Source organism: Hippocampus guttulatus, chromosome 19 (genome assembly GCF_054856545.1).
Source record: "Hippocampus guttulatus isolate MCC_2025c chromosome 19, RoL_Hgut_1.0, whole genome shotgun sequence".
In the NCBI taxonomy this organism is placed as follows: Eukaryota; Metazoa; Chordata; class Actinopteri; order Syngnathiformes; family Syngnathidae; genus Hippocampus; species Hippocampus guttulatus.
Window position 1 is genome coordinate 10,388,851 of NC_141279.1, and position 27,445 is coordinate 10,416,295.

The 27,445-nt window shown below is 42.8% G+C and overlaps 1 protein-coding gene across 3 annotated transcripts in view; it reads left to right on the plus strand.

Annotated features, from left to right (window-relative positions):
* Positions 1-27,445, plus strand: part of LOC147190253 (ras-associating and dilute domain-containing protein-like) — a 37,716-nt gene that overhangs the window by 2,396 nt on the left and 7,875 nt on the right. For all 3 annotated transcript variants that reach the window (XM_086139109.1, XM_086139111.1, XM_086139110.1), the window contains exons 3-12: positions 3,233-3,411; positions 6,525-6,699; positions 9,538-9,770; positions 10,529-10,965; positions 13,631-13,921; positions 14,025-14,411; positions 16,532-16,569; positions 16,674-16,834; positions 18,241-18,353; positions 25,169-25,427. In XM_086139109.1, the coding sequence (XP_085995235.1) occupies positions 3,233-3,411; positions 6,525-6,699; positions 9,538-9,770; positions 10,529-10,965; positions 13,631-13,921; positions 14,025-14,411; positions 16,532-16,569; positions 16,674-16,834; positions 18,241-18,353; positions 25,169-25,427 (2,273 nt within the window). The remainder of the gene's footprint in view (positions 1-3,232; positions 3,412-6,524; positions 6,700-9,537; positions 9,771-10,528; positions 10,966-13,630; positions 13,922-14,024; positions 14,412-16,531; positions 16,570-16,673; positions 16,835-18,240; positions 18,354-25,168; positions 25,428-27,445) is intronic.

Genomic DNA, 27,445 nt, shown 5'->3' on the forward strand with positions numbered 1-27,445 from the left:
GAATTGACCCACCAAAACAATGTCATTTGAAACACAGTTTAATAAGTGCAGTGAGACATAAATCTTTCTACACTGAAAAAAATATATATTTTGTCAAGTAGTTGCATGAAATCAAACCATCTCGAACCAGATACACTTTGAAGTAGATGTACAGTCTACTTAAAAAAAAACTGCACGAAATATCTTGATTGATAAAATCTACTTTAAAAAATTAAGAATTGACGGACAGACTGCTCAGAAATTACACATACAGTGATACTGAAGTTGTTCGAAGGCAGGGGTGTCAAACTCATTTTTGTCACGGGCCAAATTTTAGTTGTATGTTATGACTGAAACCAAATTTTAAAAAAGTAAATAATAACCAATTTATTCAACTACTGTTTAAGTTACCGGTACTGTACTGAGGGGTTTGGTTACAAGAAAATGCTTACAATGTGTCTCTTATTGATTACATATAATAATAATAATAATAAATGCTCTTGCGATGCGGAGGCCCAGTCTCATTCAGCTGGGTCGTCACAGTGCGTAGAGCCGATCAGCTTCACCAGGGCCCGCCAATGACCACGGTCATGAGCCAGGTCCACTGCATCCTCCAGGGTAAGGCCCTGGTGTTTTCCTCCCTGATGCCATCAAGCCATCTGGTGTGGGGTCTGCCGCGTGGCCTTTTCCAGCCGGCTGTCGCTGGATCAAATGAGAAGATGGCACGAGTTGGGTGTTCCGGGGGTAATCGGAGGAGATGTCCAAGCCAACGGATGCGCCTCTGAGCGGCCAGTTGGGATGCAGAGGGCTGAAGAGTATGTTTTCGGAGGTCTGAGTTGGCAACATGGAGGTGCCAGCTGATGTTCAAGATGGTTCTGAGTGACCTGCTGTCAAAGCCGTCGATCCTCTTGGCCAGGGTCTTGTTTAAAGGCCAGGATTCTGCACCATACAGGAGGATGGGAAGAACTGCTGAGTTATAAATGCGCATCTTGGTCTTTTGGGACACTGAGTGGTGGCGCGAGAGGGGCCGCCACGGTGACGGCATAGCCGCGGCCGCGAGGGCGCGTCTGCGGTCAATCTCTGGCTTGAGATCGCCGCTGCTAGTAATAGTGGAGCCCAGGTAGATGATGGAATTGACGAATTGCACTTCGTGTGTGCCAAAGAACAGCGGGGAGGGGTGGGGTCTGTCACTGATATACATAAGTTTGGTTTTCTGCCAGCTTACTTGGAGGCCCAGCTTTGCTGCTTCTGTTTGGTATATGGAGAGAGCACTGCTGAGGTCTTGGAGGGAGTTGCTGAACAGGGTGGTGTCATCAGCGTATTCAAGGTCGGTCAGGTGGAAGTTGCCGAACGACACGCCCGGACTCGGATCATAAGGTGGTCAATGACACAGTTAAATAGGTCAAGAGCGGCCACGCAGCCCTGTCTGACCCCGCTGTTAATGGGGAACCACTCTGAGTCCTTCCCATGCACACGAATACAGCTCTCTGAGTTGTTGTAGAGTCGCTGGAACACTGTGGTTATTTTGGGTGGCATTCCAAGGTATTTCAGAATGTTCCAAAGGGAGAGGTGGTCAACTGTATCAAAGGCAGCTTTGAGATCTATGAAGGCTATAAAGAGATGTTGGTCCTTCCGAAACTCTCTGACCTTCTCAACAATGAGTCTAACTGCGGAGATGTGATCTATAGTGGACCGGTTGGGCATGAAGCCAGCTTGTTGGGGGCAGCGATGGCTTCGATGGCAGGAAGAGCGCGGGTGAGAAGGATCCGGGTGAACAGTTTTGCGGGTATGGAGAGCAGTGAGATGCCTCTGTAGTTGTTGCAGAGTTGCTTGTCGCCTTTCCGCTTCCAGAATGGCAGGATGATGCCTCGGGTCCAGTCTGTGGGGGGCTGTTCTGACACCCACACATGGTTACGATGTGGGTGAGCCACTGGGCCATGGAGTCACCACCTTCTTTGAGCAGCTCTGCAGTGATGGCACAGATTCCAGGGGCCTTGTGATTTTTTTAGTGATTTTATTGCTGCTCTGACCTCGTCGAGATTACATATGAGAATTTTAAATTTTGGTAGAGATTTTAGCAAGCATCATGGAAGTTGACATGTTTGATTTGCTTTCATGGGACACATAAAATGATGTGGCAGGCCAGATCTGGCCCCCAGGCCTTGAGTTTGAGACCTGTGTTCAAAGGCTTTCCCTGAACATACACATGCATTTTTGAAGAGTTCCAAGTTGATCTTTTTTGGGGGGCGGGGGAGTGAAGCAAATTCCCATTTTATGTGGAAATGTGTATACTGGAGATTTATCCGCACATATGATTTTTATTTTTTTGGCAGATTTTTTTTTTTTTTAGGTTTATATATTTTTCCATTGTGTTTCAATTAGTATCAATTATATGCAGGTTTTTACTATTCTATCTGGATGCCCCGTAAAGAGCGGGGTTCCACTATATAGTTATAAGTTGTAATAACATCACTCACCACTAGAAGGCAGATACTTGCACTTGCACCGGGTCTTATTCTGCACTCCACTCCACTGTGATATTGATTGATGATATTGATACTGCGAAATTTGGGATGACATGTCGGAAAAATCTTAGTACCTTAATAATATTAAAACTTACAGTGAGTTGATTTTTGTACTTTAACCTTTCATGCACCCTGTAACCTGATAACACGATGAGCTGTTCACTGTAGTAACCGCTGTCCCTGAAGGGTGTTAATAATAGGTATCTGTCAAAATACAGAAAGGATAAAAAAAAACAAAAAATAACCCAAGATGCTCGCTAACCACTTGTTACACCCTGGTGCAATTCACATGTTTTGAGGGGCAGTTCGGTAAGAGCTGCACATTTGGTTCTTTGACGAAGAAATGTCATGCAACGTTAAAATGTTGAGCATTTATTGCAGCTCCAAAACATTATCAAATGTGAGCTTTTTTTTATTTTATTTTTTTTTACATACAAGCAGTGTTATAGGAACAGAGAACCTTTGAACCACAAGCGGTAAGAAGCTTACAGGCTTGCTCAGTGGTGCACAACCAGTTGTTTTTCTTTCTTTTCATTCATGTACACCGAGAGCTGAGTGAGGAATGGTGAAAAAAAGTGAAACTTAATTATACCACAAGGATAAGACATATTTCTCCACGACATTGTTTTTTTTTTTTTCACTCAATATCACAGTGGCCTCTGTATCATCTGTGTTGTTGACTTCACTGGACCCTCCAGCAGTCCATCTTTTCCCATTTGATTACTCAGCTCGAGTTCGTCTACTGGCAGTTCATCCACTGGCAGGTCAGCTGAGGCTGTGGCTTTCAGGCAGCCTTGCAAGAGCCGCATCCGTCACCACACCAACCGCCTCTCAGGAGTCTTCCTTCGCGGCGCCGCCTCTGGCTCACTGTCCGTGGCCATGTCCAACCAAATCGGGAAAGGAAGCGGTACGTCACGCTCAGTAAATTCTTTCATTTTCTTCCAACGTGAATGTCCTGGGAATTTTGCTAACGTATTGGCTAGGGCATCAGTTCATGCTGAGTTTATTTTGAGATATTTCAAAGCGGCTCGCGCTGTGGTTAGCACATGCGCTTCACAAAGCTTCTGGGTTTGAATCTCATTTTGGGCCTTCCTGTGTGTCATTTGCATGTTCTCCCCTCGTTTGCGTGCGTTTTCTTTGGCGACGCCGGCTTCCTCCTGCATTCCAAAATCATGCATGTTAGATTCAAGTCTTAAATTTGCTGAAGGGGAGACTCTTGTTTCCCAGCGACCCCACGAGGACAAGTTTTATAGAAAATAGATGAGTTGATATTTCAAAGCACAATTCCATGATTCTTTTTTTTTACTGCCCATTCTATGTCATAAGTCATGGGATATGGCCAACCTGTGGAAAAAAAAAGAAAGAAAAATCCCCAATACAAGGCCTTCTTAAGAAGCTTTGCAAAGCTGGAAAAAAAACAACAACCAGTCATCAGACCGAGCTCATCCCTGGGATTAGCAAATACAAATGTGTAACAGAGTTCCACACAACACAAGGAAGGCATGATGTTTGGGCATAGTTACAAAGGATCTCACATTGCATCATCGTAAATGGAGTGCCAAAAGCTGTAACAGTTTGATCATTTATCTCATGCGAGTAGAACATGAATTGCAGGGACACTTGGATTCCCACTATGGAAACTCTTGCTAACAAGCATGAAAGGGTTTGAATGTATTTTGTATCGGCATATTGTAATGTTTCTTTCTTTAGACACAGTTCCTTCACAAGAAGCATACAGTACTCTCACTTGATTCGTTGACTTCATGAAGCCTGTATACTTTTCCTATTTTCATGCAGTCATAATTTTATTGCACGTTCTTTCCACACTGGTCATATGTAAAGACTATGGGCCCTATTTTGGTCGGCAAGTGCGAGGCTGGGCCTTCCAGTTGACGCAGCTGTCACACCTCCCAGCACATCTTGCAATTTGGTGACAAAAAGTAGACTAAATTTTAGACTATCTAAAAGCATATGGTGCATGTGGTGTGTTACCAAATTATCAGATGGGTGCGGTAACCTTGCCCCAGCACCAAAATGAGGATGCACCCATTTTTAACACTGAACGCAGGGGCACCTGACAAACAAAAGAGGACCCTTGGTCTTGTCTCAGTCACGGACTGGGTGAACTTGAGATGTTCTGGCAAGACTGATCATGAATCTTTTAGGTCATTAATGTTATAATAAAAAAAAGTACTTAGTAAAAGAATAAATCCCTAAAATTCATGTGTTAGTAACTACACAACGTTTGCTTTATTGCGACTGAGGGCACACAAGCAGTGAACGGTGAAAGGTGCAAAACGAACAGTAAGTATAAAACTGAGTGAGGAGACCAGAACAAGACATGTCTACAAACTCAACACAAATTCAACATGGCTTCCTCAAACACAAATACTTCATTTGTAAAACAACATGGAAAACAAAAAAAAACCTCTCCTGTGAAAAAATTCTGCAATCTTTGACTCATTGACACAGCAGGGTCAATATCAAATTTTGGTCACATGCCCGAGCTGCCCATTCGCCCATGGAGCGTTTGCCAAGTCAACTAAATTGTCAATTTCTATTATTCTCTTTTCATTTTATTAAATACACACAAGGATTTATTTTTTGTTAATTTAGTTGGGACAAAAATCTATCTATCTAGCTATCTGTCCATCTAGCTCAGTGGTGGGCAAACTACGGCCCGCGGGCCGAATCCGGCCCGTTGGTCTTTTTAATCCGGCCCGCCGAAGGTTGGTCCACAATTAAGGTTCGATGTGAATGATTGCATTCATTTCAATTGGACTTGTAATGACAGGCATTTCACTGCCAGGTGGCGCGTTGACTTGAAGTTGCAGAACACGGGGGGGGGGGCAATTTTTTCGACCACCTAGTACCTCTGTATTGCTCTACTTCTACTGGTCTGATCACAACCCATCTGCAGCGATGCACAGGCTAAAATAGGTCATCAACAACACTTTAAGTATATTAATACCGTACTTTCATGCTTTTGTTCTGTTGATGTTTGATATGGACTGTCAACAAATGCAGTTTTTTTTTTAATGTACCATAGCTCGTGCTGACCTGGCCCTTCTGTCAAATTTTAAAAGTCAATGCGGCCCCCGAGCCAAAAAGTTTGCCCAACCCTGATCTAGCTGCTAGTTAGCTATCTATCTATCAAAATTTGAAATGTTTGCATGTTGTGCTTTGAAAGAGTTGCAGACACTGTGTTTATTGCTGTCAAATGTATTTAAAAGAAAATTAAAATGAATGAGGAAGAGGAATCTCTCTTTACATATTCAACCTTGTCATGTTTTAAAAGGATTTTTATAGGGCTAGGTACAAGAAAAAAAAGTCTTGACAATATGTTTTATGCGGTGCCACCAGTCTAAACACAGCATTGTGATTAAAATTATGTAAGTGGAATATGAAATAAACAGCATAAACCACCTGTTTTTATCTATATCAGTGGGAGGCCATTTTGTTTCTTGCTGTCCACTGAAAATCACGGTTCACGGTTGCTCAGGGCTCAGATAACGACCCATTTTGGTTCAAGGTCTGGTCTCGGTCAAGTCTTGGTCTCAGATAGTGTGGTCTTCATCACAATGCTGTATTATACGATATTCTACTTCACAAAAAGAGAGTTTCTATTCGAGGTAGCAGATGTCAGGTAAGAATGTGACCGACTACTCAAGGCCCCCCCAGGTTAAATTCCCCTGGATGTAGGTGGAGGAGGTGGGTGAAGCGGCTCTGCATAAGCAGCCTGCACTTGAGTAAAGTACCGTGCCCACTGTATTATTTGATCACTAAATTGGTGTGTGTTTGCCATGGTTGCTACAGCGATGGGTTAAAAGTTAAATCCATAATGTCATGATGTTATTCATAATCTATGTATCAAATCAAGACCTAGAATCAATATCGAGCAAGAAAAAGTTAAGTGTGGACATTCCTTCCCTTCCTATAGAAAAACGCAATCCAATGAACATATATACATGTCTGTATTATGTGTTGGGTGCTCTCCCTCTCTTGTGATGTTGCATTCAGTGAGCGTGGCAGATGCCGAAATTGTGGATGACCCATCTGAGCTGTCCAATCAGTTAAGTGCTCCTGGAATCTTGAAGATCTTTGGAAGCGAAATTTGTAAAGGAGCTCACTATAAGAGTGTCTTGGCCACGACACATTCCAGTGCGAAAGAGCTGGTCAAAGAGGCCCTTGAAAGGTGAGGGAATGTGCTATCATTGCATGAGTGTGTGTGTGTGTGTGTGTGTGTGTGTGTGTGTGTGTGTGTGTGTGTGTGTGTGTGTGTGTGTGTCTGTTTGCCACATGTGTTTGTGTGATTGTTTGCCCCACGCTTCCTCCTTTTTTGCTACAAATTGTATATAAAACCAGTCATGCCCCGCACATGCGTTTATACTCAATAAACTGCTCAATAAACAAAGTAGACTTGATGTTCTGTCCATTGCGTTATAATTGCAGTGTTGTGCACGAGGAGTGTACGTGTGCCAAATAGTCATTTTAATAGCTCACAAAGTGTAGCGCAAACCACAGTTTGTGTGAAAGACGGCCAGTGTTGGCAGGAATTCTCCCCCGAGAGAGAGAAAAAAATCTGTTAGTCTTTGCTTGGATTTCAGACCCCAAAAATGTAACGGAATGATTAGCACAAGGGAAATTCGACATGTAGAGCAACATTTGGATGTTCGCACCGTGGCTGTAAGAAACATTTGGTTAAAATAAAATGTAACCTCAAAGGCCAAACATTCATTCAAGGTTGCTGGTCAACCTTTGATTCGTTTGTATCAGGAATTCTTAACTATCACAAGAGACGGTTTCTTTTTTTTTTTTAATAACGTTTTAATATTTTTAACTCTTATAGGTGTGACCACAAGAAAAATGCTGTTAATTCATTTTGGTGAGCTTTGACAGAGAAACAAGGTTTGCATAATTGTAAGCAGATTTTCATGATAGTTCTGTTGTTCCGGGTTTGACCTTCAGCTCAGGCTGCATGTTCTCGCCAAGCTTGCATTAGTTTATTCCGGTTTTCACTCACATTCCCATAACATGCAAGTTTTTCTTTTCAAGAATTCAGGGGCAACTGGCAGCCACATGGGGCCCACAACCACACTCTGAGTGGCCCCTTGATTAATTTTGCCATTAAAACATTAGGGCAAAACTTTTTTGGTGGAAGGGAGGATTTATAAATATATTTCCTCTACTATAGTGGAACCTGACATTTTGCGCATTTTTTTTTCTTTTCTGGAAATGTACATAGTGGAAGTTTATCCATCATTTTTTGGGGGGGTAGATATATTTTTTTAGGTTTATAATTTTGAACATACACGTGCAGTTTTGAAGAGTTCCAAGTTGTTCTTTTTTGGGGGCGGGAGAGTGAAGCAAATCCCCATTTTATGTGTACTGCATTTATGATTTTTTTTTTGGGGCAGATTTTGGTTTTTTTTTTAGGTTTATATATATTTTTCCATTGTGATTCAATTAGTGTCAACTGTATACAAATTTTTGCTATTCTATCCCAAAGAGTGAGGTTTCACTGTAGAGCTATAAGTTGTAATAACATCACTCACCACTAGAAGGCAAATACTTGCACTTGCACCGGGTCTTATTCTGCACTCCACTCCACTGTGATATTGATTGATGATATTGATACTGCGAAATTTGGGATGACATGTCGGAAAAATCTTAGTACCTTAATAATATTAAAACTTACAGTGAGTTGATTTTTGTACTTTAACCTTTTCATGCACCCTGTAACTTGATAACACGATGAGCTGTTCATTGTAGTAACTTCTGTCCCTCAAAGGGTTAATGTTGGTTTGTGTTTCAGCAGTTCTGTGCCATCCTTGAATGGTCATTTTTATGTAAGGGAGCCCTTCGTACTGAAATTAAAAATAATTGTGATTTTAAAAGAAAATCACACTTTGTGGTTACTTTGTTGTTGAATTCAAACCCTTTGTTTGAATAGTGGATCTCTCTCTCTCTCTCTCTCTCTCTCTCTCTCTCTCCCTATGTTATAAGCATGTACAGCGGTACCTTTTTTGTAAGTAGAGACGCGTTTTCCATGTAAATGCCCTAATTCGTTCCAAGGTGCCCCCCCCCAAAAATCGGAAATAAATGTTTCCTAAAGCATAATAATGCATCAAAATATGTAACAAATACATGTTACAATTACATTACTGCAAAATAAATGAGTTGTGCAAAATGTAAAAAAACAAATGACTAGAGTAAAGAATAAAAATGATTGCCATTTAAATTTGAACTGCCCTCTTTAGTTCTCAGAAGTGGTTTTTGCTTGGCGTTTTGTAAAGAACTGATCCAAGGACGTTTGATTTTGTCGGCTTTTAAAAATCCTTCGAAAATGTCCAGGGCAAACCCGAGCATAGTGAGCGATCGCCCGACTAGTGAACACTTTTTGTGGATGATTCACATTTACGTAAAACAATCGGAACACCTCATGGCCCGAGGGGCAAACGACGAGGACGCTGCAGAGACACATCTCTATTAATCTACACACGGAGACACATGCAGTAGAGGTTCCGCTTAGCCAATCAGATGCCAGGATGATGCTTGGTAGTAGCCAATGGCAGAGCAGCTCTAAGAATGGTGCGTTCAGGAAACTCTGAGCTGCAAGAAGCGGCGCACACTGTATTTATACCACACCATTTTTGAAATTTCTTACGTAAGAAGAGGCAGTATTTTCCTGTTGAGGCGTTTCGTAACTTGAACATTTCGTATGAAGAGGTGTTTGTAAATCGAGGTACCACTGTTTTTTGCACATTGCCATTTTTGTTCCACGGTAAATCTGGTTAGAAAGTGTGTGGTCTTGTCTTCACCCCATTAGGCTGATGAAAAATTATGGTCAACTGGGATAGGACATTTTATTTGCACAACAGAGTCAATTTCCTTCATGATTTGCAACTTTGGAAGTGATGTTTGATGCCATTTTCTATTGTGTATGTCCCAAGTTTTTCTTTTTTTTTCAATGAACATTCATGTATTCCACCCCCCCCCCCCCCCCAATTCTTTCCGTTTCTACGTTATCCAGGTATGGCTTTGGAAAAGACGAGGCAAGTTCCTATGTTCTGTGTGACACGATTGGCTCCATTAGCGCACGTTTGTGGAAAACCGAAGGGTTCAGAGTCGTGGGCGACAATGAGAAGCCGCTCCTCCTGCAGTCGCTGTGGAAACCAAGGGAGGGCCTCGCCAGACGCTTTGAAATCCAGAGGCGAAGCCTAGTAGAAGAGCAGTCGTCCAAAGAACAAGACACCATCACTGCTGGTTAGGCTGCCCCTTCTTTTTCCTGGCGTACGCTGCTCAAAAGTTTTGGCTGTTCAGTAAAGCTTTGTCCATAATAAATTGAAGTGTTTCTTCCAAATATATCCGCTGTTTTCCCCGAGAACCAAACCACACCAAATCAAAGTGCATTTCATCAGACCAAAATTATGTTCCTAGTTTCAAATATGGTCTTGCATTTCCTCCTGCTGAATTTGCAGCTTTAATTAAACTTCATCCCGTGGCACACTATTTATTTTTAACACACTTTGTGGTCCTGTTTTGCATGGAAAAAAGTTATCCACTTGCGCATAAGCACAATGCCGTAGAAAACTACCCCCCGCCCCTGCCCTCCATCTTTCCAGAGATATTAGTAGCACCACATCATTTCTACTGGAAACACTGGCTTTCGTTGACACAGCTGTGGTCACAATGTAAGAGTGCGTCCTGTTTGGCATTTTTGCTTCTGTGACTGGCACAGTGTGTGATCGCCTTCTATCAGTGTGGGTGATCACATTCTGTTTTCCATGAGCTGTGTCTTTCTTTCCACCGAGGTCTGCTTCCTGTGTGTGGACTATCTGGTTTGACTCTAGCATGGACACACACACACACACACACACGCGCGTTTAACACCATGGGGGGGACAGGATTTACCCTATCACTGCATCCCATTAACTTGGTCCCTACTGTATTTATATAGCAGGTTATTCACACAGGCCGCATTCAAGCTAATTCCTGTATTTGTTTAATCATCTCCCCGATAGGTATCAATGCTCAGGCCCGTAAGCTGCAGAAGAGTCGCTCCAGAGTTAACTCCACCCTCGTTGAGAGAACAATGAGTCAAAGCCAAAAACTCTGGCGGAGTAAAAGTGAGATGGACCTTATAGAGGCTGATTCAGCGACCAAAGCGAATGAGGATCAAAGTACGTCCTTGAATGGAACTTTAGTGGAGAGCCATAAGTGCTCAGAAGCAAGGGCAGAACTGAACGACATTGACCACGCAGTTCCCTCTAAGGGGGATGGTGGGTCGCAGGCCAAAACAGAGACCCTCTGTCCATCGAGGCCGAGAGGTGAGCAGGAAGGAGAGGAGTCAGAGAGGGAGGAGACGGAAAGTAGCGACGATAACACGACACAGTACTCCATTCACCCACCTCAAGACTGCCCGTACCTGCTGCTACTACACGGGCGCAGCCTTGTACAGGTATCGCATTTAATAACGTGTTCTGCTCAGCTATTTGCACATGTATATTAGAATGCATAGCGCAATTTATTTCCCGCAAAACCAACCTTCTTATTTGATGAATATCGTTGCTAGTGTGGTATGATGTCATGCAATTTACCTCGCCGGCATAGCTCACTCACATCACACATGCGTGGAACAGATATCAACAATGTCTTTCTGACGAGTCGTAATGACTGAATAGTTAATACAATTGATTGAAACTCGATTACAGATACCTGCAATGTCATTTCGCCAAGGACGAATGATCTAACTATTGCCCTAATTCAGTTGCAGACATCGAGGGAATTTCAGATATCTGCTACTGAATTGTAGATATCTGTTACTCCATTGTGAGAAAGTGTCATTTAAAAAAAAAAAAAAAAGATATCCGTAATGCGCTAGCAGATCTGCAATTGACTTGTACATATCTCGAAGGAGAAACCCCATTCACATGAATGGCGAAAGTGCTGTCATTTGTCCTCCTTCAAATGAAGTCACCGAATTCTGAAATAGCATTTTGTGGATAGGAGAAATGGTAGTTGCAGATATCTGAAATTTTCTTTTTGAATTAGCAAAACTGAATAACAAATAATTGGGGTTACTGATCCAAACTGGGCCCGGTGGTCCAGTGTCGACCTCCCAGTGTCGAGGTACCTTGTTCAATTCTAGCTCCAGCCTCTCTGTGTGGAGTTTGCATGTTCTCCCCGCGCCTGTGTGGGTTTTCTCTGGGTACTCCGGTTTCCTCCCACATTCCAAAAACATGCATGGCAGGCAAATTGAACACTCTAAATTGTCCCTAGGTGTGAGTGTGAGCATGGCTGGTTGTTCGTCTGTGTGTGCCCTGCGATTCGCTGCCAACGGGTTCAGGGTGTCCCCCGCCTACTGCCCGAAGACAGCTGGCATAGGTTCCAGCACCCCCCACCCCTACCCCCCGCGACCCTTGTGAGGATAAGCGGATCGGAAAATGGATGGATGGCTCCAAACTGAATACATAAATAATGCCTACCAACGTACCGAAATGCGAGGTGGTGGTGGACCCCAAAAAGCAGGCAGGAGGAAGGAACACGGTGTACTTGAAGAATTGTATTAAAACTCAGAAAACTAAATCCAAAACAAACAAAGTCCAAAGTATCAAACAAAAACCATAACTGAAGCTCAAAACTATCAATAACAGAAACATGACCAAAAACATGATCGAAACATGACAAACAAACATGACAGCAGCAAAGAGCAACAATGACCCGACACTGAGTGATCGGGCGGGAGTCCTTTTATACAACTGATTACCTAACGACCAACAGGTGTGCAGCTGCAGGGGAAGCCCTACAGTGCCACCTGTTGGTCCCAAACCAAATCATGACAGGATTTCCTTTTTTAATTGCATCTTTTGCGATTTGAAAATGGCATTCTACTGCATTGCATGAATATGTCTCCTGTGTTTTGCACCATTATTTGAAATAACCTGGAAATCAATCTACAATACTGTATCTACTATATGACATACACCCTGCCCTTTTTTGAAGAAAAAAACCCCCTCATCGAGCTCATGTAACACTGTTTTCTGAAGAGAAAAGAACCACAGCAATGTGAAATCAACCTAAAGTCAGCAAACTGTAAGAAGAAAAACTGTCAGAACACTGATCAGGAAGCTGTAAAACACAACTGGGGCACCGTTTCCTGTCTGATTACCAGGATTACAGCCCTACACTTGCAGGCCAACATATTTGGACACATTCACAATCACCGCTTAGCTAACAGAGACGTGGTTCTCTGAATAAAGGTTAGGAGGTTTATTTTCTACATATTTCAGTGTGTTAAATCCATAATGTAGGCATCACAAGCACAAAATCAAATTTAATCCCCGCTTATGCTTACAGTACTTTAGTTACTCACTTGGGGATAAATCACTTGTTTACCTGCTCACGTTTAGATCGAGATTGAAAATATAAGACATACTGGAGCAAAGCACTGCTACTGGTGTGTGGCAGGAGTGGCTATGCAGTGCCAAAACGCTGATAAAAAAATTTGAGTGCAAATGAGACAACAATGTGGGACGTTCACATCATCAAAAGGGCCGTGTTTTGCAATTACAGAGTGGTCAGACACCAATCAACTGAATCCTACTGGCTTTTATCTATCTATAGGTGCATGTTAATGATGAGGTACATGGAATTCCTGTTCACGCAAAATTAGGAGGGTCTCGCACGCCTGAGCGTGAAACCAACTTTTATTCGAAAGTGAAATTCGAATTCAGTGTTCAAAACGCGTCTCCCCCCATCACCGTGGTAGTCTGAAGCTATCATCATGTTGGCACACACTCCAATACAGGGACAAGCTGAGGAATGGCTCATTTGCAGGAAATATACATGGACAATACCCAAAATGTCAACAGGAGTGTTATTAATGCATTCATACTACCTTTTGTCTGTTTTATAAAATACCTGGTGACTGTTTTAATTTGTTTTATAAATGAACAATATGGGCCCCATTATCGTGCCCAGTGTAAGTCTAACTTACCCAAAGTGCAGTCTAACTGCGCCTGGTTGCAGTTTTCTTTCTCTGGGCATTTTCAAAGATGGCTGCAATTAGAAATGGGTGTTTATGTACCGTTTTGTTTGATCTTGTACAATATTTGTCTCCATAGGACTTTGTCATCTACCTACTTATGAGTCCAAATATTGTAGTGGGGAGACAAAATGACAGCGGCGATGTACCACAGGCGGACATTGCCCTCCTCGCCGAAGATATTCTTCCAAAACATTGCATTTTTCATCGCAGTGCTACTGGTGGACCCACCATGCTGTGCCCCTTTCCTGATGCTGCGGTCACAAAGAATGGCAATATGTTAAAAGAGAAAGGAGAACTTTGCCCTGGTGATGTCATTGGGTTGGGACAAAGCTACCTGTTTCTATTTAAAGATCCCTTGATGCACAAGGTAATAGATGTAAACAAATATATTCACATATACACTGTACTGGCTATAATGATCATACCGGTAATATCAATTTCAATTCGTTGTCCTTTCTTTCTGCAAAAAGGAACTCAACAGTACTGCTCCAGAGCCAAAATTGTCGACCCTCCCCTGGTTGTTTAGCAACACTACATCCACTCATAAAACAAGCCAGACAAGAGATGCGATATTCTGCAACACCTGTACGGTGACCAAAAAGTGCCTGAAGAGAGCCCCTCCATTTTTGAAATCGCCAGAGGGTCACTGCCTGAGTTTGAATTATCAAGCAGACAATGAGCATAGCGTCATCCAACAAATAGTTGCACTTGGGAGCAGTGACGTCCAAGAAGGACCGGCGCTGAGCATTGCTTTTCTGCTGTGCCTGTGCACTCAGTATTCCGCATCATATTTACGTACCTCAGACCTGCGAAGGCTCCTGCTGCTGATTGCAAGCGAAATCCAGAGCGCTGTTTGGGTGAGTAGTCGCGGATCATTTTGATCCATGATTTTTAAATGTCATGTAAGGGCTTAACCTGATGACCTTGATAAATAACTGAGTATTTTTCTTCCAAATTGTAGCCTGTGTGCCAGAACTAAATTAGCTCAAGATCAACATTTCAACAACATAACAGACTGTATAAAAGAGTCACAGTTTGCAGTCAGTGCAGATAATTGTTGCACATTTTTAAGTGTCCAGTAGCAGTAATTGTAGTATCCAGAAAGTCCTTGAGTGCTTTCAAGTGTGCTGTGGAATATTGATCAACAATTGTTCAAGAATGTCGAGAGCTGGAGCTATAATGATCAGTGCGGTAATACAGTCCCACAGGTGTGTGCAAAAAATGCAAAGAGAATGTATAGATTTGAGTCCCTGTTTAGGGAGTTTATCGCAAGAGGTAAGAAGCTGTTTGAATGGCTGCTGTTTTTGATGTGCATTGTTCAATACCGCTTACCTGAGGGGAGTAGCTGGAAGAAGTGGTGGCCAGGATGTGGGGGGTCCAGTAGGATTTTCCTTGCCCTTGTCTTGATTCTTGTGGTGTGTCTCGAGAGTGGGTAGGGCAGTAGAAATGATTTATTCCATAGTCCTAACTGTTCTTTGCAGTCAGATTTTGTCCTTTTTTGTGGCGGCCCTAAACCAGACTGTGATGGAGGGACACAGGCCTGATTTGATGATTGCTGTGTTGAACTGTCCCAGCAGCTCCTCTCACAGGCTTCCTCAGCAGCCTCAGGAAGTACATCCTTTGTTGGGCCTTTTTCAGGATGGAGTTAATGTTGGTTCCCACTTCATGTGATGAGAGAGTGTGATTCAGAGGAACTTGAAGGTCTCGACAGTTGACACATGGCAGTTGGATAATATGAGGGGCAGCTGTGGTGAAGGGCGTTTTCTGAAGTCCACAATCTTCTCTGCAGTCGTGAGCATGTTCAGGTCCAGGTTGTGTTGGCTGCACCTCAGCGCCAGCTGCTCCACTTAATGTCGGAACGTAGACTCGTCACCGTCTTCGATGAGGCCAATGACTGCGGTGTCATCTGCGAATTTTATGAGTTTGTTGCCTGGGTGCCTTGAGGTGCAGCCGTTCATGTAGAGTGAGAAGAGCAGTGGAGAGAGGTGCATCCTTGGGGGTTCCCAGTGTTGTCCTTCCCAGCCTCACCTGTTGTGTCCTGCCTGTCAGGAAGCAGAAGATCCATGAGCACATCATAGGGGACACACTGAGCTGGAGAAGCTTGAAGGTGTGGAGTTCCGGGATGATGGTGTTGAATGCAGAGCTGAAGTCCACAAACCAAATCCTTTTGTGGGTCTCTGTGCCGTCGAGGTGCTCCAGGATGTAGTGCAGCCCCATATTGACTGCGTCATCTACTGACCTAGATTTGCTCGGTCTGCAAACTGCAGGGCGTCCAGTAGGGGTCCAGTGATCTTCTTTAGGTGGTCCAGTGTGAGGCGTTCGAATGACCAAAAACATCAGAGAGACAGGACTGTAGTTGTTCAGTTCTGATGTTGCAGGTTTCTTGGGGACTGGGATGTGATTGAGGTAATTTCTGGTAGGGGTGGGCATGTGTGGAAAGTCGAGGTATCTACAGAAAAACATGTTTCGCTCGTGACCCAGTCACTTATTGTTGAAAACCAAAAAGCCCGTCATTTGCCAGATTGTATAAAATTCAAAGTTGCATTGTACAGACTTCCAATGCAAACCACATTCAAATTCAAAATCGTTTTTTGTGTGCAGACACATTCCATATAAACATTCAACACAACCAGTCCTCCTCTCTTTGTTTCCAGAAGCCATGCCAGCTTTTGATCGCTTTCCAATGCGCTGTTGTTCCGTTTCACGTCACAATCACAGAGTGTGTGGCCCTGTCGACCTCAGTATGGACCACACACATAAGAAATTGATATCATAAATACTGAACAGGTTTTTGACATTTACGCTGGATTCCCCGACCATTTTTGAGTAGATAGGGGAGGGAGAAGCACTTTAGAAATTAAAAAATGCTGGGCACCATTAAACCTCTGCAAATGATTTTCTACCTACTCCCCACAACTAGGATGTATTTATCTTTATCAGGATAATTATATTTTGCTTTATATCACTTTCCATACAGGAGCAAACCAAGAAACTAGCTGCTTTTCAGAAAGAAGTGTAAGCCCTTATTCCTACTCCGGACTACAGATTTGTCGTGTACTGTATTCATTATCAACTCCTCCGGATTAAATCTGACACGTACATGCCGTGCACTCTTTCAGCAACAAGGACGCAATCACGAGACTGTTGCCCCTTGTGGTGTGGATGTCAAACAGCCTGGAGGTGCTTCAGTTCATCCAGTATCAGCTGCCTGTCATCTTGGAATGGAGAACATGTGAAGAGAACGAAGATAGAAGAGAAGGAGAGTTTTGGGAGAATTTGGGTCAGTCACATTTGAAGATTTCAGGTTCATTATTTACCGATGATAACATTTCGACAAACTGGATGTATGGTAGCCTAAGGGCACACCTGTGCAATAATCATAACGTCTTGATAGCATCAAAATGCTCACAAATACAGATTTAGTTAATTTGTGAATAATTGTTGTCCCAAATGGGCCTTCCGTGTACACTATATGGAAAAAGTATTTTAGAGCAGGGGTCCCCAACCATTTTTGCCCCACGGACCGGTTTATGTCAGACAATATTTTCAGGGACCGGCATTTAAGGTGTGGCAGAAATAATACAGTCAAGCCTCGGTTTTCGTCCATAATCCGTTCCAGAAGGCTGTTCGAAAACCGAAACCACGCTATTTTTAAAATAAAAATGTTTACTGAACACGTCTGCTCACAATGGAAAGCAAAATGATGAAGCGTCATTTCCTCGTGTAAGGAAGGTGAGAGGAGTCAAATGGTGCATTCGAGTGCGCTCAGTTTGTTCGAGAACCGAAAATTTGTTCGTCATCCGAGGCATAAAAAACTCGAAATTTTTGGTCAAAAACCGAATTGGACGAGAACCAAGACGTTCGAAAACCGACGTTTGACTGTACAACAAAATAATATGGTATGAGCTGCATGAAAACTGTGGTGTTTTCGAAATATAATAATAAACACAAGGAGAGTCTAATCTGGCCGCAACACTCTGATCGCTATGGTAATGTTTAATGCCTTCAAAATACGATACAACGCAAATTCAAAGTGCATGAAAATGACGATTCACCACAGCCCCGAGCTTGATTTTCTGCAACCAGACGGTCCCATCTCGGCGTAATAGGAGACAATGACACCTCAAGTGTGTGGTTTATGTCCAGTCTACTTCGTAATTTTGTTTTAGTCGCCGTTTCTGCAGAAAACCCCCGCCTCACACAGGTAGGATGTCGGAAATAGCAACAGTGGCTATTGTGGTGATCTCAGAGTATTCAACCATAACTTTAATCCAGTTGTCTCGAACGTGCTTTTAAGGCCACCGTCATTTGCGATCTCCAGCAGTTTTTTACTCATTTTGCGAGCTCCGGCGTTTTGTTTTCAGCGTAATCGGTCACGTGACGGAGAAGCGTGGCTTGACGTGTGTCAAGCGTGACACAGACATATGTAACGGAGAATCCGGTAATTTTTCAAAATAAAACACCTTTCGTATTCCGAAATTAATAAAACGGAATTAAGGCAAGCTCTTTCTGTGTGGCCCGGCACCAAATGCCCTGCGGACCGGAACCGGTCCGCGGACCGGCGGTTGGGGACCCCTGTTTTAGAGTTCACCTCATGAAAAATTTCAACAACAAAAAAATTATTATAATAATAAAAAATAAGTGCTGCGTTCATATTTTTGATCACTGTGGTTGCTTATTTTTCAGACCTGCTGGAGTTGCAGCTGTCCTCTGTGCACTCGACCGCTGAAGAAACAGTGGCGGCCTTGGAGGAGGTCATCATGCTTACCTTTCAGCAGTGTGTGTACTACGTCACTAAGGTAAGAGGATAAATATATTTTTGAAATTTGACAGCGAGATGGAAATGGCTGGTGTCCTTTTAGCAGCGGAATCGGAACAAAAGAGCATTTGATGTGGTGGAGGTCGAAGTTGGACGTTCTTTAAATGATTTCACTTTGTGCACTTGGGGTACAGTATTGCCTGATCTGCCTTGACCAAAGTGTCCCCGCAAAGTTGGAAGCACACTATTATCCAAAATGTCACGATTTGCTTAAATAATCTCGCTGTCTTAACCCTTTCAGGGACAACGGTTACGACAGTGGAAAGCTGATCATGTTTATCGGGTTACGGGGTGCATGAAAGGGGTAATGTAAAAAAAAAATCTGGGACATGCTGGTGTCAACATATCATGAGGATCAAAGAGTCTACAGTAAGTGTCTGTGTGGAGGAACAATCACTGCAAAATTCTGTGATGAAACGAATAATCTGCGGTAAAAGTACGATAAAAGATGTGATGCTGTGAAACGGTAAACGGTGAACCATGGCCAGAAAGGAAGAAGTGTTTGTGACACTGTTAGCTAATGCTCGCCCAAAGGGCGTTGCAGCCGTGAATGTGGGTGTTTCTGAGTGATAATGCCTCGGCATGATAATGTTTCAGCAGAAAGTCGCCAAGTCGAGCTGATAATGTCACTCCAGGGATGCAAATATTTGTATACAAGCCCTTAAAAAAAAGAACATTTTCCATAATGGACGTTGCTTCATGCAATGGGGCATGTATCGTATAAAATACATATTTAATAAGATGTGCAATAATATACTGTAGATTTATATGGTGTTGAACTATATCGTGGGTTACTCCAAACTACTACCACTGACAAGTCAAAACTTCACTCGTGTTGCGGCTCCATCTGGCTCCAACACTGATGAACATGACGTTCAAGAAAGGAAAATAATCAGTGACAGGCTGAGAATAAAGGGCCCAGTTTTCTCCTGGCAGCTTTTTAAGGCGAGCCACTGGCCGCAGTGGCAGACCACACTGGGGTTATTGTGGCACTGGTGAATGACAAGACACCGAGGGCCTTTGTGCAAATCCTGTTTACTGACGGAGCTTAGCCAAGGTTTTTGAACTGTTGTTAAGGACTCTAAACGTTCTAATATTTTCCATTAGGTACCTGACAAATGAATTTTTTGGGGGGCAATTTAGTATGTGAACATCTAACTACCAGAAGATCCATATATCATGCTCAATTTTAAGATGATGTCATTGTTGAAGTTCATCTTCATTTTTGTGCTGGAGCAATGGACGGTTTGTGAATTTGCTAGAGGTGCTACGCCTCACTGGGGTTTACTCCCGTAGCCCCCAGTGCATCTCACAATTTGGAGACAAACCATAGACTAAATTTTAGACTGGCTGAAAATGAGTCTTTTTTTTGCAGCGCAGGTGTGCTAACGCGATTTGAGTCTATTTAATCGAGGCGCTAGGCTGACAGATTTGGCTCTCCGCTGACCTCATAGTATTTCATTCATAATATGACACCAGCATACATGGCCGCACAATTGTGAGGTACGAGGCGGTCTCCAATTTCCTAAGTCTCATACACTCGGTTGACAACATAATCCGAAAGCGGGGGATCTTGCAGTTCATGCACCAATGTTTTGCAAAAACTCCAGCGAGTCTAATTCTGTTTCCTCAATGGTCAAGCACGGCGTACTCGTGGGTGTAGTAGTAGTAGTAGTAGTAGTAGTAGTAGTAGTCTGTATTTATTTCTGTTCCTCTTGCCCAAAGTTAGCTGGGATAGGCTCCAGCTCAACCGTGACCATGATAAGGACAACCGGTATAGGAAATGTGCAGTTTTGTATATGCTGGTATTATCACTATATTCCGTGTTTCCTCAGTCTAAGTATACCCCAGCCAACTGTATGTCTTTGACCTAGATATCCCGTTGAACAAACAAGGGACCCAGAACCAAAGCAGGTTATGTAAAGTCTTATGATTATTGCATTGCTGGTCCAACAGGCCATCAGCATGCAGCCACCAAGGCAATTTTCATGCCAGCAGAAAGTCAAACGGATTGTGTTCCTGATTCAGCTCATTTGGTTTTCTTTTACTCTTTTCTCCTTGCAGGAAGGAAGTCAGTGATATGACAGAGTCTCTAAAGTGAGCATAAAGTGGCTGTCCTTTAGGTTTAGGATAACACAGTTCTGTTCAGTGCACTACGACCAATGTGTTTTCTGTATTTCTGTCCACAACGTACTTTCTTTCAACTTGACTGAAATGTGATATAAGCATACTTATTGCGTGGTGTTAAGAACATATGCTTGACATCTATGCCCTCACTACTGAATACATATACTGTATCATTTACCTCCATTGAACAATTTCAAACCTGTCTGTAGCATATCGATAGCTTAGCAATACTATGCATAAACAGCAGCCTTTTATCGGAGAAAATGGAGTTAAGTGTGTCACAGTTTAGGTTAGTTTAGGATACCAGACAGTATTACATAATAAAATGGATTGCAAAATAATTTAACCAAGGGTGTCAAACTCATTTATGTCGCAGTCCACATAGTAATTATATTTTCTCCCGTTATGACTATGAACCCACATAAATGTCTCATCGCCTCTCATTACTACACAAGAGATGGATAACTACTGCTGAAATCAGGAACTAGTTAAAAAAAAAAAAAGTTCAACTCTTACGATATCAAACTATAGTAAGAGTTGAACGTCAAAACTAGTTATTCATCTCTTTGTTATTCGATGTGTATGTAATATGTGGAGGTGGTTTCACAAAATTCATTTTCATAATGGCCCTCCAAGGGAAACCGTAACTACAATGTGGCCCGTGACAAAATTGAGTTTGACACCCCTGCTCCAAATTGTCTCTAGGTGTGATTGTAAGGCTGTTCATCTCTGTGTGCCCTGCGATTACCTGGAAACCGGTTCAGAGTGTACCCCACCTACTGCCCTAAGACAGCTAGGATAGGCTCCAGCATGCCCGCGACCCTCGTGAGGAAAAGTGGATTAGAAAATGGATGGATGGATATTAGTCTAATTTAGAAGGGGTAATTGTTAAAAAAATGGTTGCAGCGCAACATAATTTGCCTTCTTAGGCCACATGAAATGATGTGGCGGGCCAAATCTGGCCCCTGGGCCTTGAGTTTGACACATTGCTTTCAACTTTTCAACCATTGTGTCATATTCTGACTTCAAACATACTGTAAATGTATTTCATCAAATGACAATTTGATGCAATATACCAACGTAGTGTCATCGTTTATTATGTAGGCTATGAAACATCATAATTGGTTTTAAAGTAAAAGAACATTTTGCTGTTTTCAAGTTTTGATTTCAAGTTTTGATTCAGTGCACTCCTGAATAATATATATTTTTTAATTTTTAATTGTTTTTGTTTTCAGAAATGTTTTGTTTGTTTTTTGGGGGAGTTGTATTTTTGTGGGAGTGAAGCCATCTCCCTCTTTTTGTAGAGGCTTAGTGTTTTTGGATTTATCGGCAGTTCGGTTATAATAATTATATCAGGTATTTTATTTCCAATGCATTTCGATGGGTGTTAATTGTACGCCGATTTTTTGCGGTTCGCAGATCTGCCAAATGGCGGAAGTCCGCTGTATTGTCAATGGGATTTAGGTCAATGGCTTTCTTCTCACCACTTTTCCATCAAAGCCAGATGTGCACGACTAATAGTTCTGTGGACACTCGAGCCATTGATCTTTGCAACTGTCTGTTCTCTAACGAATCTCTGAGGTTTTCACAGAACAGCTGTATTTATATATCATTCGACTACACATGGCCTGTATTGCAGAGGTTAGAAATTTGGCATCCGTTTTTCTCGGGGCATTGTTCCGTATGTAGCGGTCATCAGCCTGGGATGTGGCCAAAGGGCATCCACTTCTACATCTTTCTGTGACTCTTCCAGTCTCTTGGTATCTCTGTTGCAACCTGCTGATGACATTCTTTGACACTCTCAGCTCAGTGGCCACTTCCGTCTGAGAACGTCCACTATGAAGCATCACAAGGTACTGTTGATCCACTGTTGGGGTTTGTCTTGGTGTCAAAATGTGAACTGTATGATGAGGACGACTGTTTGAACACAAGCGCTAATTGAACCAGGACATTTATTGGTGGATTCAAGGATCAAACTTCATGATTAAGTGCGGTATCAAGTGCAGTATCAAGACTCCCTTACGAGTGAAATCATTATCTCTATGTCCAGATTTATGATAAAGCCAGTCTGACCCATTTTCAGTTGTTGCATTTGGAGATATAAGGGTGAAATTAACCCTTTCATGCACCCTGTAACCTGATAACATGATTATGTGTTCACTGTAGGAACCGCTGTCCCAGAAAGGGTTAATATTACATGTCCTGGCTTTTTTGCACTTTCCCAAATAAGAGGCAGAATGGCCAGTGGTCCAGTGGTTAGCGCGTCGATCTCACAGTGTAGAGGTACCGGGTTCAATTCCAGCTCCGGCCTCCCTGTGTGAAGTTTGCATGTTCTCCCGGGCCTGTGTGGGTTTTCTCCGGGTACTCCGGTTTCCTCCCACTTTCCAAAAACATGCATAGCAGGCTTATTGAACACTCTAAATTGTCCCTCGGTGTGAGTGTGGATGGCTGTTCGTCTGTGTGTGCCCTGTGATTGGCTGGCAACCAGTTCAGGGTGTCCCCCGCCTACTGCCCGAAGACAGCTGGGATAGGCTCCAGCACCCCCCGCGACACGCCCCCTGCAACCCTTGTGAGGATGAAGCAGATCGGAAAATGGATGGATGGACCCACAGTCACGGTTGACCACGACATCTCGCCCATCTCCGCTTAGTTCCAGTCGCCCATAGAGTGAAGGGTCTTTCCCAAGGACCCACTCTGGATGATGTTATGTGCTCTGGTTGCCCCAAGCGGAAATCAAACCCCAGTCTCTAGTACGCCAAACCGGTGCCTTACCAACTGAGCTATCCAGCCGCTAGATAGAGATACCAAGGGCTCCGACAGGAGCTGAAGAGAGCCTGGAAGGTAAAGGTGACAGTAGTGCCTGTAGTGGTCGGAGCACTCGGGGCAGTGGCCCCCAAACTGGATGAGTGGTTGCAACAGATCCCGGGAACAACATTGGACATCTCAATCCAGATAAGCGCAGTGCTGGGAACAGCAAGGATACTGCGCAGAACCCTCAACCTTCCTGGCCTCTGGTAGAGGACCCGAGCTGATTGAGGGATGGACACCACCCGAGGGGTGAGACGAGGATCTTTATATATATATATACAGTATATATATATATATATACAGTATATATATATATATATATATATATATCCGCCTTTTTATTTCTTAAATTGATCATTTTTGTGAATCTTCTAAATCCGTTGAGAAAATTTAGGGGGGGTCAGGTACCTTATCGTCGAGTTTTCACGAGCTCTCCCTATCAGTCTTTCCATCTTCCGATTGCAAACAGCCCTGCGATTGGACGTGTATGATGTCTTACTTGTTGTGATTGGTCACCCCGTCCAGGCCACGCCCCTTTCCGCTTTTTTTTCATCACTAGCCATTGCCATCCCTGATATATATATCTATATACTGTATATATATATATATATAGAGAGAGAGAGAGAGAGAGAGATCTGCATGCAATGAGTCAATATGGTGCGTATTGCTGCAGCATGGAAAACAACAGGCGCCATGAATGACAAGCCGCTTTAACTGACGACCTTTGTTGATGGATACGCGCACATTTCTCCAGACTTGTGGGCAGACTGTTTATTTGCCCATGAAGAAGAATGCACAGTTTTGACCGTGAGACAATACAGGTCTTTGGATGACTGTGGTAAATCAAGCATCAAGTTTGGTTTAATTCTCACTGCTTGGCTCCACTGGGCCCTCATTTTCCAACGAGAAAACATCGTCCCCCTCCACCCCCACCCATTTCCATTGTCTCATATTTGATGGGAGCTGTGGCTGTCTACTTCCATTCTGCCATTTGTGTTCAGCCTTTCCCCGCCTACCCTGGGCTTTTCCAGTGAAAGTAAAATGATCTGCCCAGGGCGGATTCCTTCAGAACTCTTCACTCAGCAGTCTTGTTACAGCACCCTGCCAAGCCCACATGAGCCATTTTCAGCTTTTTTGGAATGTGGATCCAGTGCTGGTGCTGGCCTTGGTGGGCGTCAGAGCAAGATTTCTGGGGAAAGTGGATGTCTGCGTACAATTAGCCTAAACAGAGCTGTCATTGTCCATGCATACTCTGTGGAGCAGCAAGAACCTTTTAAGTCAGAGAGGGCGGAAAAGACCCTCATTTTTGCTGATTCTTCTGGTTTTTGTCCATGTAATCTTCCATCAATTATGTTACAGTGTTAAGTGAGTCATGTTAAGTGAAGGCAGCGTGGGTGGTCTGCAGTCTGCCTGGGAGCGTGGCTGATCATTGCACAAAAGTTACCTCTTCGAAGGATAAGGTGCACCTTCAACTGTTTGCATATACGTATAGGGCGCACCACTTTATAAAGCGCATAGAATAGAAGCTACAATAGTGGCTGAGGTTGTGTTATGCATCCACAAGATGGAGCTACGCCAAAGGGAATACAATACAACACGATCCAGTTTTATTTATATGGTGCTTTTACGACTGCTGCTGCTGTCACAAAGCGCTTTACAGAACATTTAAAATACTACGTGCAAGAAATCTGAATATTGATCAATATATAAACATCGGATTATAAGGCGGACTGTTGGCTTTTGAGAAAATTGAATGCTTTTAGATGCGCCTTGTAGTGCGGAAAATACGGTAACTTGAATGATGTTACATTTTCCGCCACTGGAATGAGTCTCTTGTCTTGACTGATTCCATGACACCAGGTCCTGTACCCCATCCTGCCGGCCTTTCTGGACTCCAACCCATTCAAGGAAGGTCACTCTCTGAATGGCAAGGCTGCTCCGGTCTTGGGTAGCAGCGGTCTGACGGTCCCTGATCAAGTCCAACAGGTTGTGGAGGTCCTATCTGAGACGCAGAGACTACTCTCAGACTGTCAGCTTCACCCTGAGATTTCCACACAGCTCATCGCCTTCCTTTTCTACTTCATCAACGCATCACTCTTCAACTTACTCATGGAGAAAGGTACCCGTGCATCATGTTCCCTCACGTACAATCACACCCTTTGTGTTCTAACAAAGTCAAAATGCTCCCTGATTTTCATTCGCTGCTTTAAAATACATCCTCCGTTGAGTATAAGTATTATGCAGTATCTTTTACATTTATTTCAGTGACACTTTTGGCATTGACATAAGTCCTACGAATCTCATTTTAGATATATCTGAAGCTAGACACACACACACATATGATAAGGGAAAAAATAGTCATCTTACGGTTCATATGATGTCCTTGCGATTACAAAGAGCACACGTCATACATCATAAAATCGCCACAGAAAATCACGATTCTCTTTCCCCTCAACCGGATGTGTGGCGTAATAGCTCGACTGACCTGTGTGACACAAAAGGGAAATCAGACTGTATGGAAGAAAAGAAGAAAGCGTAGGACGAGTAGTAGGCTCGTTGTAGAAAGCGCTAGCCCACGTATTAGCTAACCTGGTAATTGCCTTGCGGTTGAAAAGAATAATCTTTCGGAAACATCTGTCAATCAGCCCTTTGCTGACTTTGAGGAGAAGGATGGAAAAAATGTCCATTTTAAAACGGATTATGTGTTTATGGAACACTGCTTTTTGCCATAATGTACCAGCATCCAGGACAGAGAGCTTTTTTGGAATCTTGGAGGTGGTCAAAGTTCTTAAACTACCAATATTGTATTGGACATCGGTGTGGAGTCAAGATCACAGACATTAAATCAAGACAAATATCAGATTGAGGCTCTACCAAATGTGAGGGAAATGGCAGGAATGAATAAACACAAAATTATCAGGAGAGAAAGTCAGATTTTCTTTTTCTGGAAACAATTTCAGGTCTGAAATGAAACTGCAGCATTTTTTTCCCCCTGTAAATCCAAACTCACCGCAAAGTATAAACATGACTGCACAGTGGTCAGACCACAACAATAGAAGAAAAAAAAACTAGGTCTCAAGAATCCAATTATCTGAGAGTAAATTTTGTTTGTATTTCAGAAATATGGGACGTTGTCACCATTCCATGACAGAACATATACAATTGGGATTTATTTTAATGCCCGCTATGCTACTGTTGACATCTCTGCCATTGCCAAATTATGGCGACGGGTAGTCCTGTCATGGTTTATGACCCAAGCGTTGGCAATAGATAGCATCAAAAAAAATTCTGATTGATGTCAAAACACTTGAATTCAACATCAGAGATACGTCCAGTTGCCGTCATTACAATTAGTTGGACTGTATACATTGTATAGGTAACATTTAAATCATAACTGCATAATCTTATGAATGAATCCCCATTCTCTTGTCAAGTCAGAGTTCAAATACATGACAGACAAGACTAATGAGCCCTGACTCAAATCAATAGTCATTCTCATTGCCAACTTGTCATTACGTATATGCACAACAAAATGCTGAGGAGTCACTCTTGAGTTTATGTGGACTGCTGAACGGTAACGTGTGAAAACACACGCGTCGTACGCATATGCCTTTCATGGTGACAGTTGATTATGTGCATTTAATATTTAGAATAATAATGTGGTCGACATAACTTTGACAACACGGCACACGTTCTGGTCTAAAGAGAACTTTCCCAAAAGTCCCTCAGTGGCACCGTGTGATTTTTTTTTTTGTTTTTTTGCCTTTAACACCTGTTTCACTGATCAACATCTTCATCATAACAGTAATGTGTGAAAAAAATCTGACGTGGAGAGGGTAGTATGGAAGCTACAAAATCCTTTTGAGATGTCCAGTGAGGATGACATTGCATATACTTTTTTGTGATTGTTTTTTTTTCTTTCAACTGTATGTATCAAAAAACTATATTATGTTACATTTTTGAACAATTTAAAATATGCTGCATATTTGGAAAAATAATAGCCAAATGTCCTGTTCTAATGAGGTAGCAAACCTCCACCCACACAGTTACACAGTCACTCATTAAGCGCATTTTATTCGATTACCTTCAACCTAGGTAACGTTCCATATACACAATCTATTTACACACGGAGTTTGA